This window comes from Anomalospiza imberbis, chromosome 19 (assembly GCF_031753505.1).
Source record: "Anomalospiza imberbis isolate Cuckoo-Finch-1a 21T00152 chromosome 19, ASM3175350v1, whole genome shotgun sequence".
Taxonomy (NCBI): Eukaryota; Metazoa; Chordata; class Aves; order Passeriformes; family Viduidae; genus Anomalospiza; species Anomalospiza imberbis.
The window spans coordinates 9,060,341-9,076,707 of NC_089699.1; the positions used below are offsets into that span (position 1 = coordinate 9,060,341).

At 45.3% G+C, this 16,367-nt stretch overlaps 1 protein-coding gene across 21 annotated transcripts in view; it reads left to right on the plus strand.

Annotated features, from left to right (window-relative positions):
- CACNA1G (calcium voltage-gated channel subunit alpha1 G) overlaps positions 1-16,367 on the plus strand; it is a 143,662-nt gene that overhangs the window by 92,207 nt on the left and 35,088 nt on the right. For all 21 annotated transcript variants that reach the window (XM_068209573.1, XM_068209590.1, XM_068209591.1 and 18 more), the window contains 5 exons: positions 4,416-4,516; positions 5,648-5,771; positions 8,613-8,681; positions 9,561-9,745; positions 16,055-16,181. In XM_068209573.1, coding sequence (XP_068065674.1) covers positions 4,416-4,516; positions 5,648-5,771; positions 8,613-8,681; positions 9,561-9,745; positions 16,055-16,181 — 606 coding nt within the window. The remainder of the gene's footprint in view (positions 1-4,415; positions 4,517-5,647; positions 5,772-8,612; positions 8,682-9,560; positions 9,746-16,054; positions 16,182-16,367) is intronic.

Genomic DNA, 16,367 nt, shown 5'->3' on the forward strand with positions numbered 1-16,367 from the left:
TCACTCAGCCGTGAACCGCCTTTGCAAAAAGCCATTATCCCATTACATCTCCAGCGTGAATCCTCAGCCTGGGATTTTTACTCATTGTCTTAACCTGCTTTTTAACTTCCATAAAATAAATTGAATTTTTAAGAAAAGGAGCAGTAATTATTTTTGGAAAAAATCCCCACTATTAGAAGTGTTGAAGGGACCATGCTCTTTATTGCTGGCTAGGGATTTTTTTTTCCTCATGATCCAACATCTGCTACTTTTCCAGCTCACCTGGTCCAATCATCCCACCAGTCCTTTCCTTTTTGCCCCCCAGGATCAAAAGCCAGCAGTCCCCCTTGTGCTGGGTATGGTGTGATGAGATGTGTCCCTCCATGAACTGTTGGATAAGATTTTTAATTTTTATTGTCTACTTTTAGCATAAACCAAACATCATCCTCTGTGTACTGAGGTCTGGCCATGAAGGGTGTAATAACCTTAATACCCTCCCATGTAATGGTCAGAAGCAAATGCCAAGGGGAAGAATTGACAGAATAGGGGAAATAAATTGTGTCCTAGCCCATAGGATAGCCACAACTGGGATACCTGCAGCTAGCTGGTGCCTTTCCCCATGCTCTGAAATATGTCTTCCCTGCAAATCACTAAACCAGATGCGTAAGAAGATATAGCTTACATTAGAAAAATGAGCCCCCAGGTTGCAGGGCTTCCCTCCTGACATTTGGGGGGAAACTCTGCTCCTAAATTAGCCTTGACAAAGTTAGAGGGGTGGGGGGTGGGGAATTGCATTTTAAATTGAAAAAATGAAATACAAAACTACCCATCAACAAAAGAAGATAAGAACCTGACTATTACTCAGATCAAAGTAATCCTAAATATGCTCTTCTGCATCAAAGCTTTGCATCCCTCCTTGCTGCCTGAATTTGATTGTCTCTGTGCAGAAATCAAAGGAAGAGCAAAGGCTTCATTTGGATTACCCTTATATTAGTGCAGCTGTGCTGCCTTCGATGAATTTCTTTATTTCTTCAGTGATTTTCTTTATTCTGAATTTCCATCCCTCTTAAGGACCAGAATCAGGCCCCTGACAGCTTCTCCCCAGAGCTAGGAAACCAGGGGGCTGAAATCTGTTCTTTATTGCATCACTGCAGACAAGAAGTCTCTCACAGAGAGAGTGATCCACAACTTTCTTGAGTTCACGTGGCTGCGACCAGGATCAGGGATCTGCTGCCAGGTCTTTGTTGTTTCCAACTGCTGGATTTTAGATGGTTTTGGGTGCTTTCTTCCCAAATTCCTCAGTGCTCACAGCAGAAAGTAAGGAAAATATTGAATATGCAACCAATGTGTCCCCTCCTCCCCAAAACCTCACTGCATTTTACTATTGCAGCTCCTTTTCCTTTGCCTGTTCCACTTTTTCTCTGTGGCGTATGGTCCAGTCACTCCCAAACCCTCTCAGCCTGTCCCTGTTGCATATTAAAATTAAATAATCAGGTCTCAAGCATCTCTGTGCAGTTTCCAGCTTGCCTGGAGGTCCTCTGCCTCTCACAGAGCATTTTTCAGCAGTTCCCCTGTCCTTATAATAAATCTTTTATAAATCTAAGCCTCTCCCTTACTCTGAGAAGTGCATCAGTCATCTTTTATTGCCAGCTGCCTTCATCCTACCCTCAGAAGTGCATTAATATCTGAAATTCCTAAAAATAATAATAATAATTTTAAAGGAGCGATTTATCATCAGCTCTCATTGCTGTGGGATTGAGGGGCTTCATTCCCACTGCTGCCTGTTAGCACCCAGCATCTTCCCACATCCTGGCTCCTGCTGCCCCTGGTGAGGGATTTGGGTGGGCTTACCCACGGAGATTTTGTCCAAGTCACTGGCAACTGAATTAAAAAGACTACTTTTCTTCTCCCCCCACATCTTTGTTCATCCTGTCCAGGTGTGGTTTTTGAACAAATAGATGTGATTTAAGCCACATAATTGATATCTTACTTTGAACATAATGCAGGCTTGAAGAGCAATCAGCACTTGGAGCCTGCCTCGACCTCACTGGGAAAGCCTTGGACGGGGCTGAGGCTGGAAACACTCAGGGCTTATTTCACAAATACCTTACTTTTGGCTCAAGTTAACTGAACTATGCTGTTCCACTGGTGGAAATATGCAGTAATTCCTCTGAGTTTAGGTTTCTGGGGATGTACTTTGCCTGCTTAGAGCAGCTGGGCTGCAGCCTCAGTTGAGTCCTGGTGTTCACCCTTACTGTAACCCACTAAATAGAGAGACACGATGGGAGATCACTTTTTGTCTTTGTTATCTGATTTAGCCCATGAACTGCAAGCTGCAACAATTAGCCAAACCCCAAAATATCTTCGGCATTAAAATTGGACAAAAGGAATATAAAGAATCATTCTGTGCTGCTGACGCATTACCATTCACTACAAATCCCCTTGATAAATACCAGAACTGCTTTGAATAATAGATACTTCTGGAAACCTTCCAACTCACAAAATGAACTGGACTGAGTCGTAGCTATTACTCCATGTCCAGAGGCTAGGGTAGCAATCGCTGCTCTCACCACAGCTTTGAGCAGACACCTGATTTTTATCCATTTATTTACCTTTGTTAAATCTATGGATAATTAGACTAACCAGGCTGCTTGAAGGGATAACACAACCCCAAGGATGCATGCTCTATTAAATACGGTTTAGAGAGAAGGGAAAAGTTCTGGCTCTTTGCCTGAAGCTGGAAAAGGGATGTGAGAACATTCAAGACAACCAAAACCCCACTGGTGTGCGGTGCATGGTCTGTGTGTGTAGAAGTTGAGGGAAGGATGGATGGCTGAAGGAGCAGGATAGAAAGCTCTAACTTTTCTTTTTGTTATTCAAACTTTTCTTCTTAGTTGCCAAGGTGGTTTTCACTTTCTGAAGGGTTCAGGTTGTCACCAAGGGCTTTCATTAAAACAGGCACTATACCAATTATTCCCTATCACTAATGAGCCCCCAGTCTGGGTGTCTGTAGGAAGAAAAAGCGCTTCCTCCACTCCACTCAATTACTCTAACAAATCCCATTTTTACAGTCCAGAGTACTTCAAGTGCCAACAGTTTGCCTCAAAATGAATCCTCCCTCCCTGTTTCCTAGTTGAAATAAATAAAAGTGCCTTAGTCCTGGAGTGTGGGTACTCCTGGGGTGAGAGTGATTCCTGCGCTGTCCTTCACACCCCTCTGTGGCCTCACGGCCCTGAAATCTCTGGAAGAAGCTTCAAAGAGCTCATGCAGTCATATTTCCAGGTCTGCCCATCGAAGCCCATGTAGTAGCAAAAAAATAAGGCTTATGAAAGAGCAAGAATTGCATTTTATTTATCTGCAAAGCACTCTGGTGACAGTGCGCACACTGGTCTGTGCATTTATCTTCTGATGCCTTGATGTGGAAGGGCTGGGGAAGGCCTGGTGTGGTGGGCAAGATGTTGGCCTGGCTTTTAATGGTTGTCCACGCACTGGGTGCTAACACTGCTTTGCCAGTGGGATTAAAGATCTTGATTTTCCTTTGGAGGTCTGTGGATGAGAAGGTGATAAACTTAAATCAGAAGTTTTTGCAGCCAGGATGAGGCTTCCCCTTGGCATCCAATTTTTGGTGTCTTTGGTTGACTTGTTGACTCAGGCTTTTGCAGTCTGCCCTCCTGACCTGAAATGACCTTGCAGAGAGCCTATAACATAAGGATGCATGGCTGAGGATGTGCTGTGGTTTCAAGTAGGAATTAATTTGCATGAATTGGATGGCCCATGTTCATGCAGGTCAGGCTGACCATGGTGTTCCCTTCTGGCTTTATAATCTCCCATCTAATCTGTTCATGCTGAATGAGAGGCAGATGATCACAGTTGTTTTCCTGGGCCAAAACTTGAGCCTCAAATTATTTATTCAGGTTTACAGTGGTGCATGAACAGGGCTTGGCCCAGCAAGCAGCAGGAATTCCTCCCTCTGCTCCCTTTATAACTTCTGACATAAGCATTCTATATTATTTAAAAAAAAAAACAAACAAAAATATCCCACAAAAATTCCCCAAAATACCTTAGAAGATTCAGGCAAGCACCTGATGAGTACTTGGAGGCACTGAGTGGGTTATCATTCCTTAGGGCAAGGGTTTTATTTATCATGTTTGTCCTCTTGGATAACTGTGTGTCAGATGCAGTTACCGTGCAGAGAAAGAAGCAAGACCGAGCACTGTGAGCTCCCAGGGCTGGCACAACCCTCATTTGGGTGCCAGAGCTCTTTCCCCTGCCCAGCAGGGTCTTCTCTGGGGACATTATTTTATTTCAGCTTTACTGAGCACTTGAAGATAAGTTTTTAGTGAAAAGCTGCCCCAAGTCCTTCACGTGGAAGTTTTGGGGGGTTGTTGTTTTAACAGTTCTGTATTTTCCTCCCTCTCTGTACGTTTTCCCTCCAGAGCAAAAGGGACCGCATGAAGGCCTGGGTACGGGCACGGCTCCCCACCTGCTGCAAAGAGAGGGACTCCTGGTCCATCTACATCTTTGCCCCTCACTCCAGGTAAGGCAGGGCACTCGGGTAGTGCTGGTGTGGTAGCATGGATGGTAACAATGCATGCCCTCATTACAGTGGCTCAACTGCCTGCTTATCCCAGATGGTTCTCTGTATGTCAGCTGACAAAACTCCCAGCCCTTCCTCTGCCCCAGCATGACATCAAGGTTGAATAGCAAACAGTTGGTGGCTGCAGAGGGCACAAGAGTGTCCAGTCAAGACCCATGGCCCAGGGCACAGCTGCAGCTTCATCAGGTTCCTCATTTCCTTTGGCAGTGATGCCAGTGCTCTACAAGTTTTTTACTTGGTGGAGTGTGATGAGCTTGGAGCAAGGGGGAGAGGTGCAGCATCAAGCAGAAAAATCTGAATTTGCCCCACCGCACACTTACAGCACAGCAAAAGACTCTCTGATCTTCTCAACTGAACTTCTTTTCCTCCCCCTTCCCTTTCTCTCAGAGAACACCCTCTCTTTGCTGGAAGGCCCCCAGCTCTGCCCTTCCCAAAGCCTGGCCATGGGGAGCCAGCTGAGCTCTGTGCTGTTCAACGCGTTCCTCTAGACATGCATCCACACACCCGAGGGCTTTCCGTGTTGGAGCTGAGGGCCCTGGACAGCGTTCAGGCTCATTCATACAAAGATTAGAGAGATTTTCAGAAACAGACTTTGGGAAATGTAATACGGTATTATAAATCCTGGGTCAGTGTACAGCCATCTGTCACAATAAATAGCTTCTGTCCCTTGGTTTCGTGTGTGCTCAACCCTCATGGGCTCACTGTGAGTATTTCTTCCTTTATTTAAGCTAAACCCGAGCACCAGGAACCAGGTAGAGGGGCAGATCCAAAACTGGCTGTGTGTCGGAGTCATGGAAGCAGCTGCCCCGTTCCAAGTGATCAAAGCCCCCTGTGAACATTCCCAGGGCTTGAAATTTGTGGCTCAGTTCCGTAGATCAGATCCCTTTCTGTTCATAACCCAATCTGCCCTCAGTGTGTGGCTCTGCCAGGGAGGGGATTGGGAGATTGGGGCTCATCTGCTTTGCAAGCAGAGTGCTCAATTCCCCTGCTATGCGTTGAGCTGCTGTGTGTCTCCTCAGTTGAGCATTAATAGCTAGTCTGTGTCTACTCTTTTTTTTTTCCTCTCAACAGATTCCGTCTGATGTGCAATAAAATCATCACTCACAAGATGTTCGATCACGTCGTCTTGGTGATCATTTTCCTGAACTGCATTACCATTGCTATGGAACGACCCAAAATTGAGCCTCACAGCGCTGTGAGTTTCTGAGGTTTTCCTGTGCTCCTCATGGAGCAAGCATGTGTAGCTTGGACCCCACTGCTGTGCACTCGGTCTTTTTTTCTTTCTCTTTTTAAAATGGGAAGGTGCCAACACCCCCTGACATTCCTTTGAATTAGGTGCAGCAACTCTCCTGGCCCCTATCCAGTCTCCTTTTAAAGCACAAGTGCACAGATCGTGGCCTGCAATATATCCAATATCTCATTTCTGGAAGCACAATCAAGGTTTTAACACATGACATAACATGACATCTGTCTCAGTTTCCTTCCCTGAGAAACCTTCAAACACTTTTCCTCTCTCGACACAATGTTCACTTCTTCCATCTGTTCCCCACAGGCACGTATGTGTGGTGCAAATGGAATGGGGGAAACTGTTCATTTCATACTCTTCTTTCCCCTTTGTGTATCAGCTTTGTTGTGACACTAGAAAAACTGAATTAATGCAGGCACTGCAATGCCAGTTCTTGGAACCTCTTTGTTCTAATACGCTATATAAGGATTCCTCAAACTAGGCCCTCACAGCACCAGCATCCAGCAATCAGAGGGGCAGAATCATCCTATTGCTCTTTTAATTTACCATAGATTGGGGCTGAGATGCGCTGGGCTCTTGCTGATTTATCACTCAAGACTGCTCATATCACAATCGTATAGATTCCTGTTTTGTTTATGTAGGCGTGTCAGGCTGTTCATTTTTGTGGATTTTCAATGTAAGACCTTAAAACTGGAGTCTAGGCTGCTCTCTGCCTATTTTAAGCATTCCCTAGTAGTCCTTCTTACTGTAAGAGTTTGCCCAGCAGTCCTTTCCCTAAATCCATTTTTTTTCAGTTCCCTTGCAGTCGTGCACCAACTCGCAGCTGCAAGAAGAGAGCAGGGCTCCCTACCAGCTGATGTAGCAGGAGGAGATCATCTTGCTTATCCCCAAATGGGGCACCCTGAGAACCTCCCTTAAAATCCTAATTGCTTCCTTTGAGCCCCTTGCTATTCCTCTGAGAGTTACCACTCCCCAAGACTGGCTCCGAAAGGAGCTGCAGGTACACAGAGGAGGGAAATGGGGTGACATGTGTGAGTTGGAGGAGTCCACGGCAAAGAGCTGTAGCACACAAATCCAAGATTTCATATAGGAGAGGAGGAGCTGTGGTGTCCCCTGGCACTGGGAGAGGGCTAAGAGGAAAGGAGCTGGTGTGAGGTTCATCACCATTAGATTATAACAAGGGAGCTGGCCTATGGCCTGGGAGCCGCAGAGGAGAAGGGGAGTGCTGAGCAGTGGGGCAGGGGATCCAGGAGGAGTGCATGGGCCCTGCCTGTGCAGATGGAGCTCCCATCTGGAAACCGAGAGAGCTAGTTTAGGTTGAATTGTTTAAAATAATTGTTCTTTGCTTTCCTGAGCTGTGGAGTTCTCTGTCCCTGTCCCAGTTTCAGCTGGCTTATCAGAACAGGGGCTGTTGTTGCAAGCCAGCATGCAGTCCCCACTGCAGAGAGCATGACTTGGACCGGGGAGATTATCCTTCAAAATAGCCACATGCTTGCCAGGCAGGAATGCAATATCCTCAGTCTCACCTCCATGATATTGCTGTTTTATCTCCAGCTGCACAAGCAGGTCCCTATCCTCTCCCTCCTGCCCAGTGCTTGCCCCTTACAGCAGCCTTTTGTGTGGCAGTCAGCTAGCAACGGAGATGTTTCATATCACAGCTCATGCAATCACAGTACAAGTGTAGGACCTAATTAATTATGGACCATGTATGGAAACAAGCTACTCTGTGGTTCCTGAGTCACTTCCAGTAAATCGTGATCTGGCAAGAGAGAGAGTTGCCAAGGTGTTTTTTCTTGTTTAAATTTCATCTCATTTTGAGTGAGAGATCTGCATCTCTTATGGGACTGCTCTGTAGGGAGAGGCAGAAATAAATCCAAAACTGTTAAAAGCAGGACTGGGGCCATTTGTATGTGCTCATACATATGTGTACACGCATTGTCATTCCTCCATCATCTGCCTTCTGCTGTCCATTTCTCAGTGCAGGGAATCAAGCTGTCTAGGGATTAGGGTAAAGCGTAATTTATTTAATAATCATCATTTAAAAGAAAGGTTTCTGCTAACTGTGGATAGGGAACCAGTCCATGGGCTCATCTGTAATCACTAGCTGTTCTTGCTGAGTGGTGGTGCTGAGGAGGGCATGGTCTAGTGGATAGTGCAGGGGACTGGGAAATGAGGCTGTTGGGCTTCATGCCAGGTCTAGACCATGGCTTTGGGCAACAGAATCGACCTTTTGGGGGCAGGTCTCAGCTGGCATAAAGCCCCAGAGCTTTGCTGGCTTTGCTGGAGCTGTGATAACTCATGCCAGCTGCGCTTCAGCATCCCACAAGTCCTGCTGCCTCACATCTCTGTCACTAATATTGACTTAATTTCTAGGAGAACTGGGAGCTCAGTGATATTTACACAATCCAGTGATTTCTGCAGGTGAGAGGTAGACAGAGATTTGCCAAGCATTTTTCAAGGAGGAAACATCTCCCTATTTCCTCTATGAAGGGGAGGACGATTTGAGGGAAATTAGGGAGGATTTGGAGGCAAATGGGAAGGTTTGGGGGGGAGGTGCTGGCCATTGTTCCTGTCCATGGTGCTGACACAGAGCCGGGTACTGGCAGGGCTGAACCATGCAGTGTTACTGTCTAAATATTTGGATTTTCTCCTCTTTGCGAGCAAACAGTCCAAGGCTTGTTTCAGCACAGAATTGGAAGAACAGTTTTCAACCACCCAAATATGCACGGGGGGATGCACAGCTGCAGAGAGCAGGCTATAAAACATTGTCTCTCATTTTCTTTTTCATAGGAACGGATTTTCCTAACACTCTCCAACTACATCTTTACAGTCATCTTCCTGACTGAGATGACAGTTAAGGTAAATGCAGATGGAGGATAAGTGTGCCTGTATTATATTAGTTGTTTTTGATTATGGTGGACTCACAAAACCCTTAGGTCCACCAGCTGCAAGTGAGGTGTATATTTTCCTCTTCTGAATCATTCTCAGAATGCCCACCATATGCCTTATTCCAAGCACGTTTTGCATCAGAACAATTTCACTGAAGTTGCTCTTGATTTACACCATTATAGGAGCAATGGGATCCTTCAATTCAGCAATCCTGTCCTATTCAGCAAAGCTCTTGAGTACATGCTTAACTTCAACCATGCATGTAAGTCCCATTGTCTTCAACAACCAGTTGTCCTCAACAGCCTAAGCTGCTGAGTGTTTTCCTGAGGACGGAGAGACTTAAGCACGTTGAAACACTTTGCTGAATTTGAGGCAGAAGGCTCAGAAACTCATGGCTGTAAATCTCTCTTGAGTAATTCATAATCATCTCACTGAAAAATTGCTCTTTCTTTGGAAAGTTTTTCTAGTTTCTTTATTTGCAAAACTTGTATGATTGCTTGGATCAGCCACTCTGCACCTTCTCTCCTGCAGTCTATAGGAATAAAATACGATCAAATTTTTTTTTTAATGCCAGAACTACAAACGTTAGGAACAGTTTTGTGCAGGTAGGTTTATCTGCATTGAAAGTACATCAGCTGTAAGGGACAACCTGGGGTGTTTCTGCAGCAGTATTTTCATAATTCTTTCAATAGAACACTTTGCTGGTTTGTCTAATTAGGTTTCTGTACTGGGAGGCAAATAGACTCACAGACTGGTGTCTGTAAATAATGCATTCTCAGCAGGCTGCTAACTGCAACAAACATGTTGGATGCTACAGTCATAATTTGTTGCAACTTGGTGTCTGGGCAGGTGGTGGCACTAGGCTTGTGTTTTGGGGAGAAAGCCTACTTGAAGAGCAGCTGGAATGTGCTGGATGGGGTGCTGGTGCTCATCTCCGTCATTGACATCCTAGTCTCGATGGTGTCAGACAGCGGCACGAAAATCCTGGGAATGCTGCGGGTTCTGAGGCTACTGAGGACACTGCGGCCCTTGAGGTAAGTAGAGGCAGGGGAAGATCTAAGGATGTGTGTGCCAAAGGTAGGGCTGAGCGTTCATGCAAGGGAAGGGGCAGATGAGAAAAGCGCACAGCGTCTGTAACCAGTGTCATCCCAGCCTCCTGCAGCTCTGCAGACAATGGCAGTCCACAGGTCCCGCTGAACTGCAAGAGCTCTGGGCCCTTGCTGTGTTTTGGGACCAGCCCCAAATGCAATAGGAAACTGATCAATGCCTCTTTTGCTCATTAAAACACACATCCCCTGCTATTTGTGTTCTCATTTGCTCTGTGTAAAGTGCAGCTTAACAGCTTCTTCTCCCCCTTTCCTTCAGGCAGTCAATGACTTTCGTAACAAAGAAGGAAATTAGTAGCAGGTGGTAGATCATTTTTAAGGAAGCAGAGACTCAACTGTTGCTTAACCTAGAATGCAAAGAAGCTTTTTCCCCAGCTCTCCATTAATTTTAGAGAGACATTTACTTTGAAAATGACCCAGACAAGATGAAAACAATTGTTCTACTAACTTGCCCCCCCCAACTCTGCCAGCAGGCAGTATCCCATGCTCCAGGGACAGGCTCCACTCCGATAAGAACCTGCTCAAGGACCAACCTCTTATAAACAGGCATCTGTTTGTGACCTGTACCCCAAGGCACGAAGGTTTCTCTTCATGCTAAATGCAGTTCCTCTTTAATACCATTGTTGCTGCTCTGGTTATGCAGCAGCTAATAAACCTTCCTGCTCAAAGCATCTTTGTGTGCCTGTCATATCTTACTGCTGCTTCCTCCATAAAAAGGTTCGCTTTGAATCAGGATTTTTCTCTTTCAGAACAGAAAAATAGGACCCTGCTTCTGATAGAAGATGTTGTTTTACTACCCCTGTGTGAATAATAAGTCTAAATAACAATGGCCATGCCTTTACATATCTTTCAAATATTCTCAACAGCTATAAAGGACCTTCTGTTCAATTGGTCTGTAAATGTGTGTTGTACATATACAGCATGTGAGTTTTAGGATGTGAGCTGCTTTTAATCATTTTTATCTGGTCAACTGGCACCATTGAGGTAGTTCAGCTCCTTCACTATGTAAGTAGACTGTATTCCTATGTGACTGCAATTCAGGCTCTTCTCTCTTTGTGTGTCCCCTGATAGCTCATGTCAGCTGCAGTTTCTGGGGTAGTTTCTGCCCAGTTGTTGGTTGGGTAGATTTGCTCTGCTCCTCTGTTTCTGCTGATTTTTGACCCATGTTAAGAAAATCTATAAAATAATCTAGATGGCTCAGGGTAAAAGAAGGATTGATTTCTCTTCTCTGAACTATGGAATGCAAGTTTCTCTTCTGATAGTTAAATCAGATTTAAAGAGAGACATATGGGTTGTGCTGATCTCTGCTGGAGTCACCTGTCTGACCTGGTCAAAGCCCTGTATTCTTCTTTATAGATCTGTAGCACTGTCTGGCCAGGACTTGGGTCTTTTTTCACTGGAGCCTTCCTCTGTAGTCACCTATGTGGGTGAATAATCTGGAGTTATGGGGAATAATCCACTCAGTAACTGCAGGCTGAAGGAAGACCTGCCATCTGAAGCATGGGTGGGATTAGGCTCTTCCATTGCTACTGCATTCCTATTGGTATTTGATTTGTTTTCTCAAGAGAGTTAAGTGCATGTTTTCAGCCAATATGTTGCTTTCTACTACAAAGGAAACATAAAAAAAGACAGCAACAAGCCCATTCCCTAAATATGTTCAGAATTACTTCTGTTCTCCCATTATTAGATTTGTAGAAAAAGAAAAAGCAGCCATCAAACCAGGGTCTTTTCATTAAATCATAAATCTCTGCCTGTGGAAGCCCATCTGCCTCCGTGCCACACATCTGGGCTGCCCTGAGCAGCCTCTGCTCACAGCTGCCCACGCTGCCTTTGCCACAGGCTCAGCCTATGGCTCAGGGATCACGTCCTCACTGCACAGCCTGGGATGTGTAGCTGCATCAACGCGGGGTGACAGCTGGACCTGAGGTGACCTGAGGTCTATGCACACTGTGGCGTCAGTTACCACGTCTGGGTGAAGTGTCTCCTGGAGGCTGAGCCAGTTTTTTTCAGGAAGGCATAAGGCAGAGACCAAAGCAAATGCTCCACTCACACGACAGAGGACCAAACATGACCCCTTCTGTCCTCCCTTTCTGGGGACACTCCAGGACAGGACTGCAGGAGGACACCCTCAAAGAGAAGCCAAGCCACAGCTGTGTGTGTCACACTCAGCTCGAGGGCAGAGACAACCCTCGTGCTCTGTGTTGGCTTTCCCACTGGATGGCCTGGAAGGGGGATTCTTGCAAAAGATCTCCCTCAATCTGTCTCTTATTTTCTCCTGTGGAAACCACCTCATTGATTTATGCAGCACACAAAACCCCACAAGCTTCTGCCCTCTGCCCAGACATTGAAAAAACTGTATGCCAATCGCAGGGCTTTGATTGCATGATTGATTATCAGCCTCCAAATTGAATCCATGAAGATTCAAGCCCAGCTTTATGACTAGAATTCCAAAAATAAATTCACAGAGGAATGACATTTAAAGATGTTTCCATGACCCTCTAATGTTTCAGCCAGTAAAGGGATTGCTTATACAGTAACATTCCTTCCTAATGCGTTCAATCTGCTATTGTTGGGATCAAGTGTTATAGCTTAAGATACGAGAGAAATCAAAATTGAAAATGTATTCGGATTTAATGTGGGTGGACTTTAGGGCTGTTTTACTCTCTACAGAGCCCAGGCTTTAACTTTTAAAGCACAGAGATAAATTATTCACTTTTATACTATCATGGTCTAATAGTAATTTCATAACTCTCTTCTATCTATCATATTATTACCTTTGCTAATTTTCTTTTAATCTGTGGAGCAAATCTTTATTAATGTTGATCTGTTGCCTCATCTAAGTGCTGCTACTTCTTCTGAGAGTTCTCATCAGGAAGGTTTAATGTTGCTAATGGATCCAACTGGGATGAGGCTGGCAATGGGTTTGGAGCATCTCACACCAGGGGTTCAACAGCGTTGGGAATCCTCAGACCAGAAGAACCAGGGGGAATTAGAGGGATTAACATTTCTTTGCACCAAAATAAAGAAGAAAGAATGTCTCATTTCAGTTTCCCTGTTTGTCATATGCCTAATGCAGGCTGGAATTGTGCTGAATGGAACCTTGTCAGGTGTCCTTTTCTTGCACAACTGCAGGGCTCCAAATCAGCTGCATTCTTCAGCCATAAATTGCAGGGGTGTGCGTCAGATAATAAGATTTTACAAGCCTAATAGCAGCAGGACCTTGGCAATACTGATGAGGTGTGGTGATGCCATATGTTGACATATTGGAGGTGGTACTAATAATCTGGAAAAGCTAAGAATTTTATTGACACCCCTTAGAGAATTGTCAGACTCCTAGGAGAATATTAGGAATCTTCGTACAGACTTGCCTCAGTGTTGGATCAGGCCCATAGTCTGAGGCAGCTCCAAGGTCTGAAGGTTTGCATTAGCAAGAACTACTATTTTTCAAAATCTTTTCAAAGTCTTTTCTCCCTGTAGTGCTGAAAACAGCACTGGCATGGAGCTAAACTGGTGGCAGCTTTTACCCTAATGCATTCTAATTTGAGGAATTCCCTGGTTGATCAAAACACTTAAAGCAGCCAAATGCTGCTGGTTTTCAGCCCTTTTTTCCTCAACATGCACATGACTTTGCAAATTCAGACAAGTAACCTCCTATTTTCCCTCTCAGCTGGGTATGAAATAGTACCGCACAGGGGGAATCACTATTATTTCTAGAACAGCATTTCTTAATAACTGTTGGAGAAAATTATCAGCTTTAAACTCTGGAGACTAAATTCCTTCCTTGTTCCCCAAAATTTAAGGATGCTCCAGTAGTTCAGACCATAAACCTTCAGTTTAGAAGACTTGACTTTGGTTCCCTCCTGCATGACAGTGGACAGAAGTCCATGATCCCTAAAGTCAGGGTCCCTAAAGGCACCAAAGGACCTAATTTACACTGAAACAATTGGAATTGAGTTGCCTTCCTACCTCTGAGAATGTGGCTTCCCTCCTCCTGTGCCTCAGTCTCCCACCTGTAGTTTGGCAGGCGTTGTGTTTCAGCCAGAACTGTGCAAGGAATGTGAGGGGTATGAAGGTCTTTAGTCCATCTGAGGAGCTGGAAGAGATGTTCAGCCTCAGCCTGTCCAGCCCAAGGCTTGCTTTGTGCACTCAGACATGGCCTGTTAGGCTGCATTGCCTAGCTCATTGAATTGAGCACACTGAGCTGCTCTTCAGCCTCTGTTTGCTGGGCTGGCTCAGCTCTCAGCCCCATGGCAGCAACAGCAAGGTCTCCAGGCTGGGCTAATCCCTGTGGGCAGCTTTGGCAGCCCACATTGACCCATCCCCACACTGCTCATGGGGTGTGCAGCCTTCTGCTCCTTCAGCCATCTCACCCTCCAGCTCCTTCCCTAAAATACCCAGATCTGAGTGTCAGGAAAGCTGAGGCATCAAAATAGGGAGCCACAGCACCCACCTGGCAGAGATGCTCAGTGTGAGGAATAGCAGCATCTGCTCTTTGTGTTTCACTGGTAAGAGAGCAGATAAAAATACCACCATCTGCTTCCTTTTGAAAGTGATAACTGATGAGTTACCCTTGACATTTTGAGTAAATATTTAACTAGGAAAAAAAAAAAAGGAAATAATCTTTAGCTTTTCAGGATATGGTTTAAACCCAACAGTTTTGGTAAGAGCTGGTGGCTGTGCACTGCAGGTCACTCAACTTGCAGCCCCAGGGCAGGAAAGGGATGGTGCAGGTTGGCTGTGGTCCCAGATGAGGCCACACATGATCAGTGTGAATGTGTCCATGGGGATCTCTGCTGTGAGCACCATGCCTGGGAGAGGGCGTGGAGGAGAACTTGGACCCTGTCCAGGCAGCAAAACTCCAACAGTGCTTCAGGTGGTGAAACCAGATTTGGGGAGAAATGGGAGAGGTGGTGAGAGGACTCCCATGGCAAAAGAGAGACCCAGGCAGAAACTAGAACTTGGGGAAGTTTGGGACACATTTAAGAGCCAAGTGTTCAAAGGAGTCACCAGCAGCACCCAGAAACACACAGTCACTTCTTTCCTCTGACTTTCACAGGATTTAACTGCTTCTGAGTCATGAAAGCAGTTTCCATGGCATCAGTACAAACTGATTTACAGAGCTAGTGAAATGCTTAATTCCAGTTGGCATCAGGAGGAGGGAAGGCGTGTAACCTCTTTAAATGCCTTTCTTGGTCCCCACCTTCAGGTCTGTGAGGCTGAATTTCTTCTTCATCGTTCCCAGCATACTGAGATGGCTTCTCTAAATCACACAAGACTTGTCATTTCTTTGCAACATTAACCTTGAGAGTATAGTAGAGTTTCTACTTTTTTTTTAGTTTTTTTCTTCAGTCATGAAGTCCACATTATTCAACTTTCTGATATGATCTAACCTTCTGTTATGAAATTCTGTGTGATACCAGACAGAGAGGAGAGACAGAAATTAGGTTAGATGCTTCCGGTCCTGCCAGTGAAGTTTCACCTGGAGGAAAGCACTGTTTTAGAGCTGAGGCTGTACAGTGGGTATAAAGCAGAAAATGTGACGGTCTTAGAGGTAGCTCAGGTCTCTGTACACAGCAGCACTATAAGAACACAACAGAATATTTTTTAAGATGAGAGTGCTGAAAACACTGGCACAGGGTGCCCAGAGAGGTGATAGATGCTCCATCCCTGGAAATATCAGGGGCTCTGAGCAACCTGATCTAGAAGGAGGTGTCTCTGCTCATTGCAGAGGGTTGGATTAGATGACCTTTAAAGGTCCCTTCCAATCCAAACTATTCTGTGATTCTGTAATTGCTACATTACAGAATTGCTACAGATGTGCAGGCAGATGTGTAAGAGTGGCAGCTCCATTTCATGGACTGAGAGAGGGAAATCAGGTGTCTTGCCTAAATCTGTATAGGAAGGGACAGTGGAAGGCCCTCTCTTTGTAGTTCTAGACAGGCTACAGGCATGAAAGTCTGTGTCTGTGGATGGCCCAAGCAAAACAGCTGAATTTTCTGGCCAGGCTCCTCATATGTTTTTTCCTCCTCCTCTTTATGCAAAGTTGACCCTTCCCTCCAAGACCTCCATAACTTTACAAGTCAATCTTCCAGAAGTGCTTTTTCCATCATGATTTTTGAGTAACTTGTCATTCTAAAAATTTTTCTAATGCTATGTTCTTCATATCTTCTATCTTGATAGGCGGCAAAACTGGGCAGGAACAGGACTAACAGCTTTTGTAATTACTTGCCCCTACAGAGTCATTAGTCGAGCCCAAGGACTGAAGCTGGTGGTGGAGACTCTCATGTCATCCTTGAAACCCATAGGGAACATTGTGGTCATCTGCTGTGCCTTTTTCATAATCTTCGGGATCTTGGGAGTTCAGGTGAGTCTTCTGTAAGCCTCCACACTTAACCTGAAGGTGTAACAAGCCCCAAATGCCCCAAGTCAGGCTATATGTACACATGGCACAGTGTAAGGATTTCTGAACTCGAACTGATGTCAGGATGGACAGGATGTCCGTGCTCTCTGCAGGGAGTTGGACAAGGTAACCTGTAAAGGTCCCTTTCAA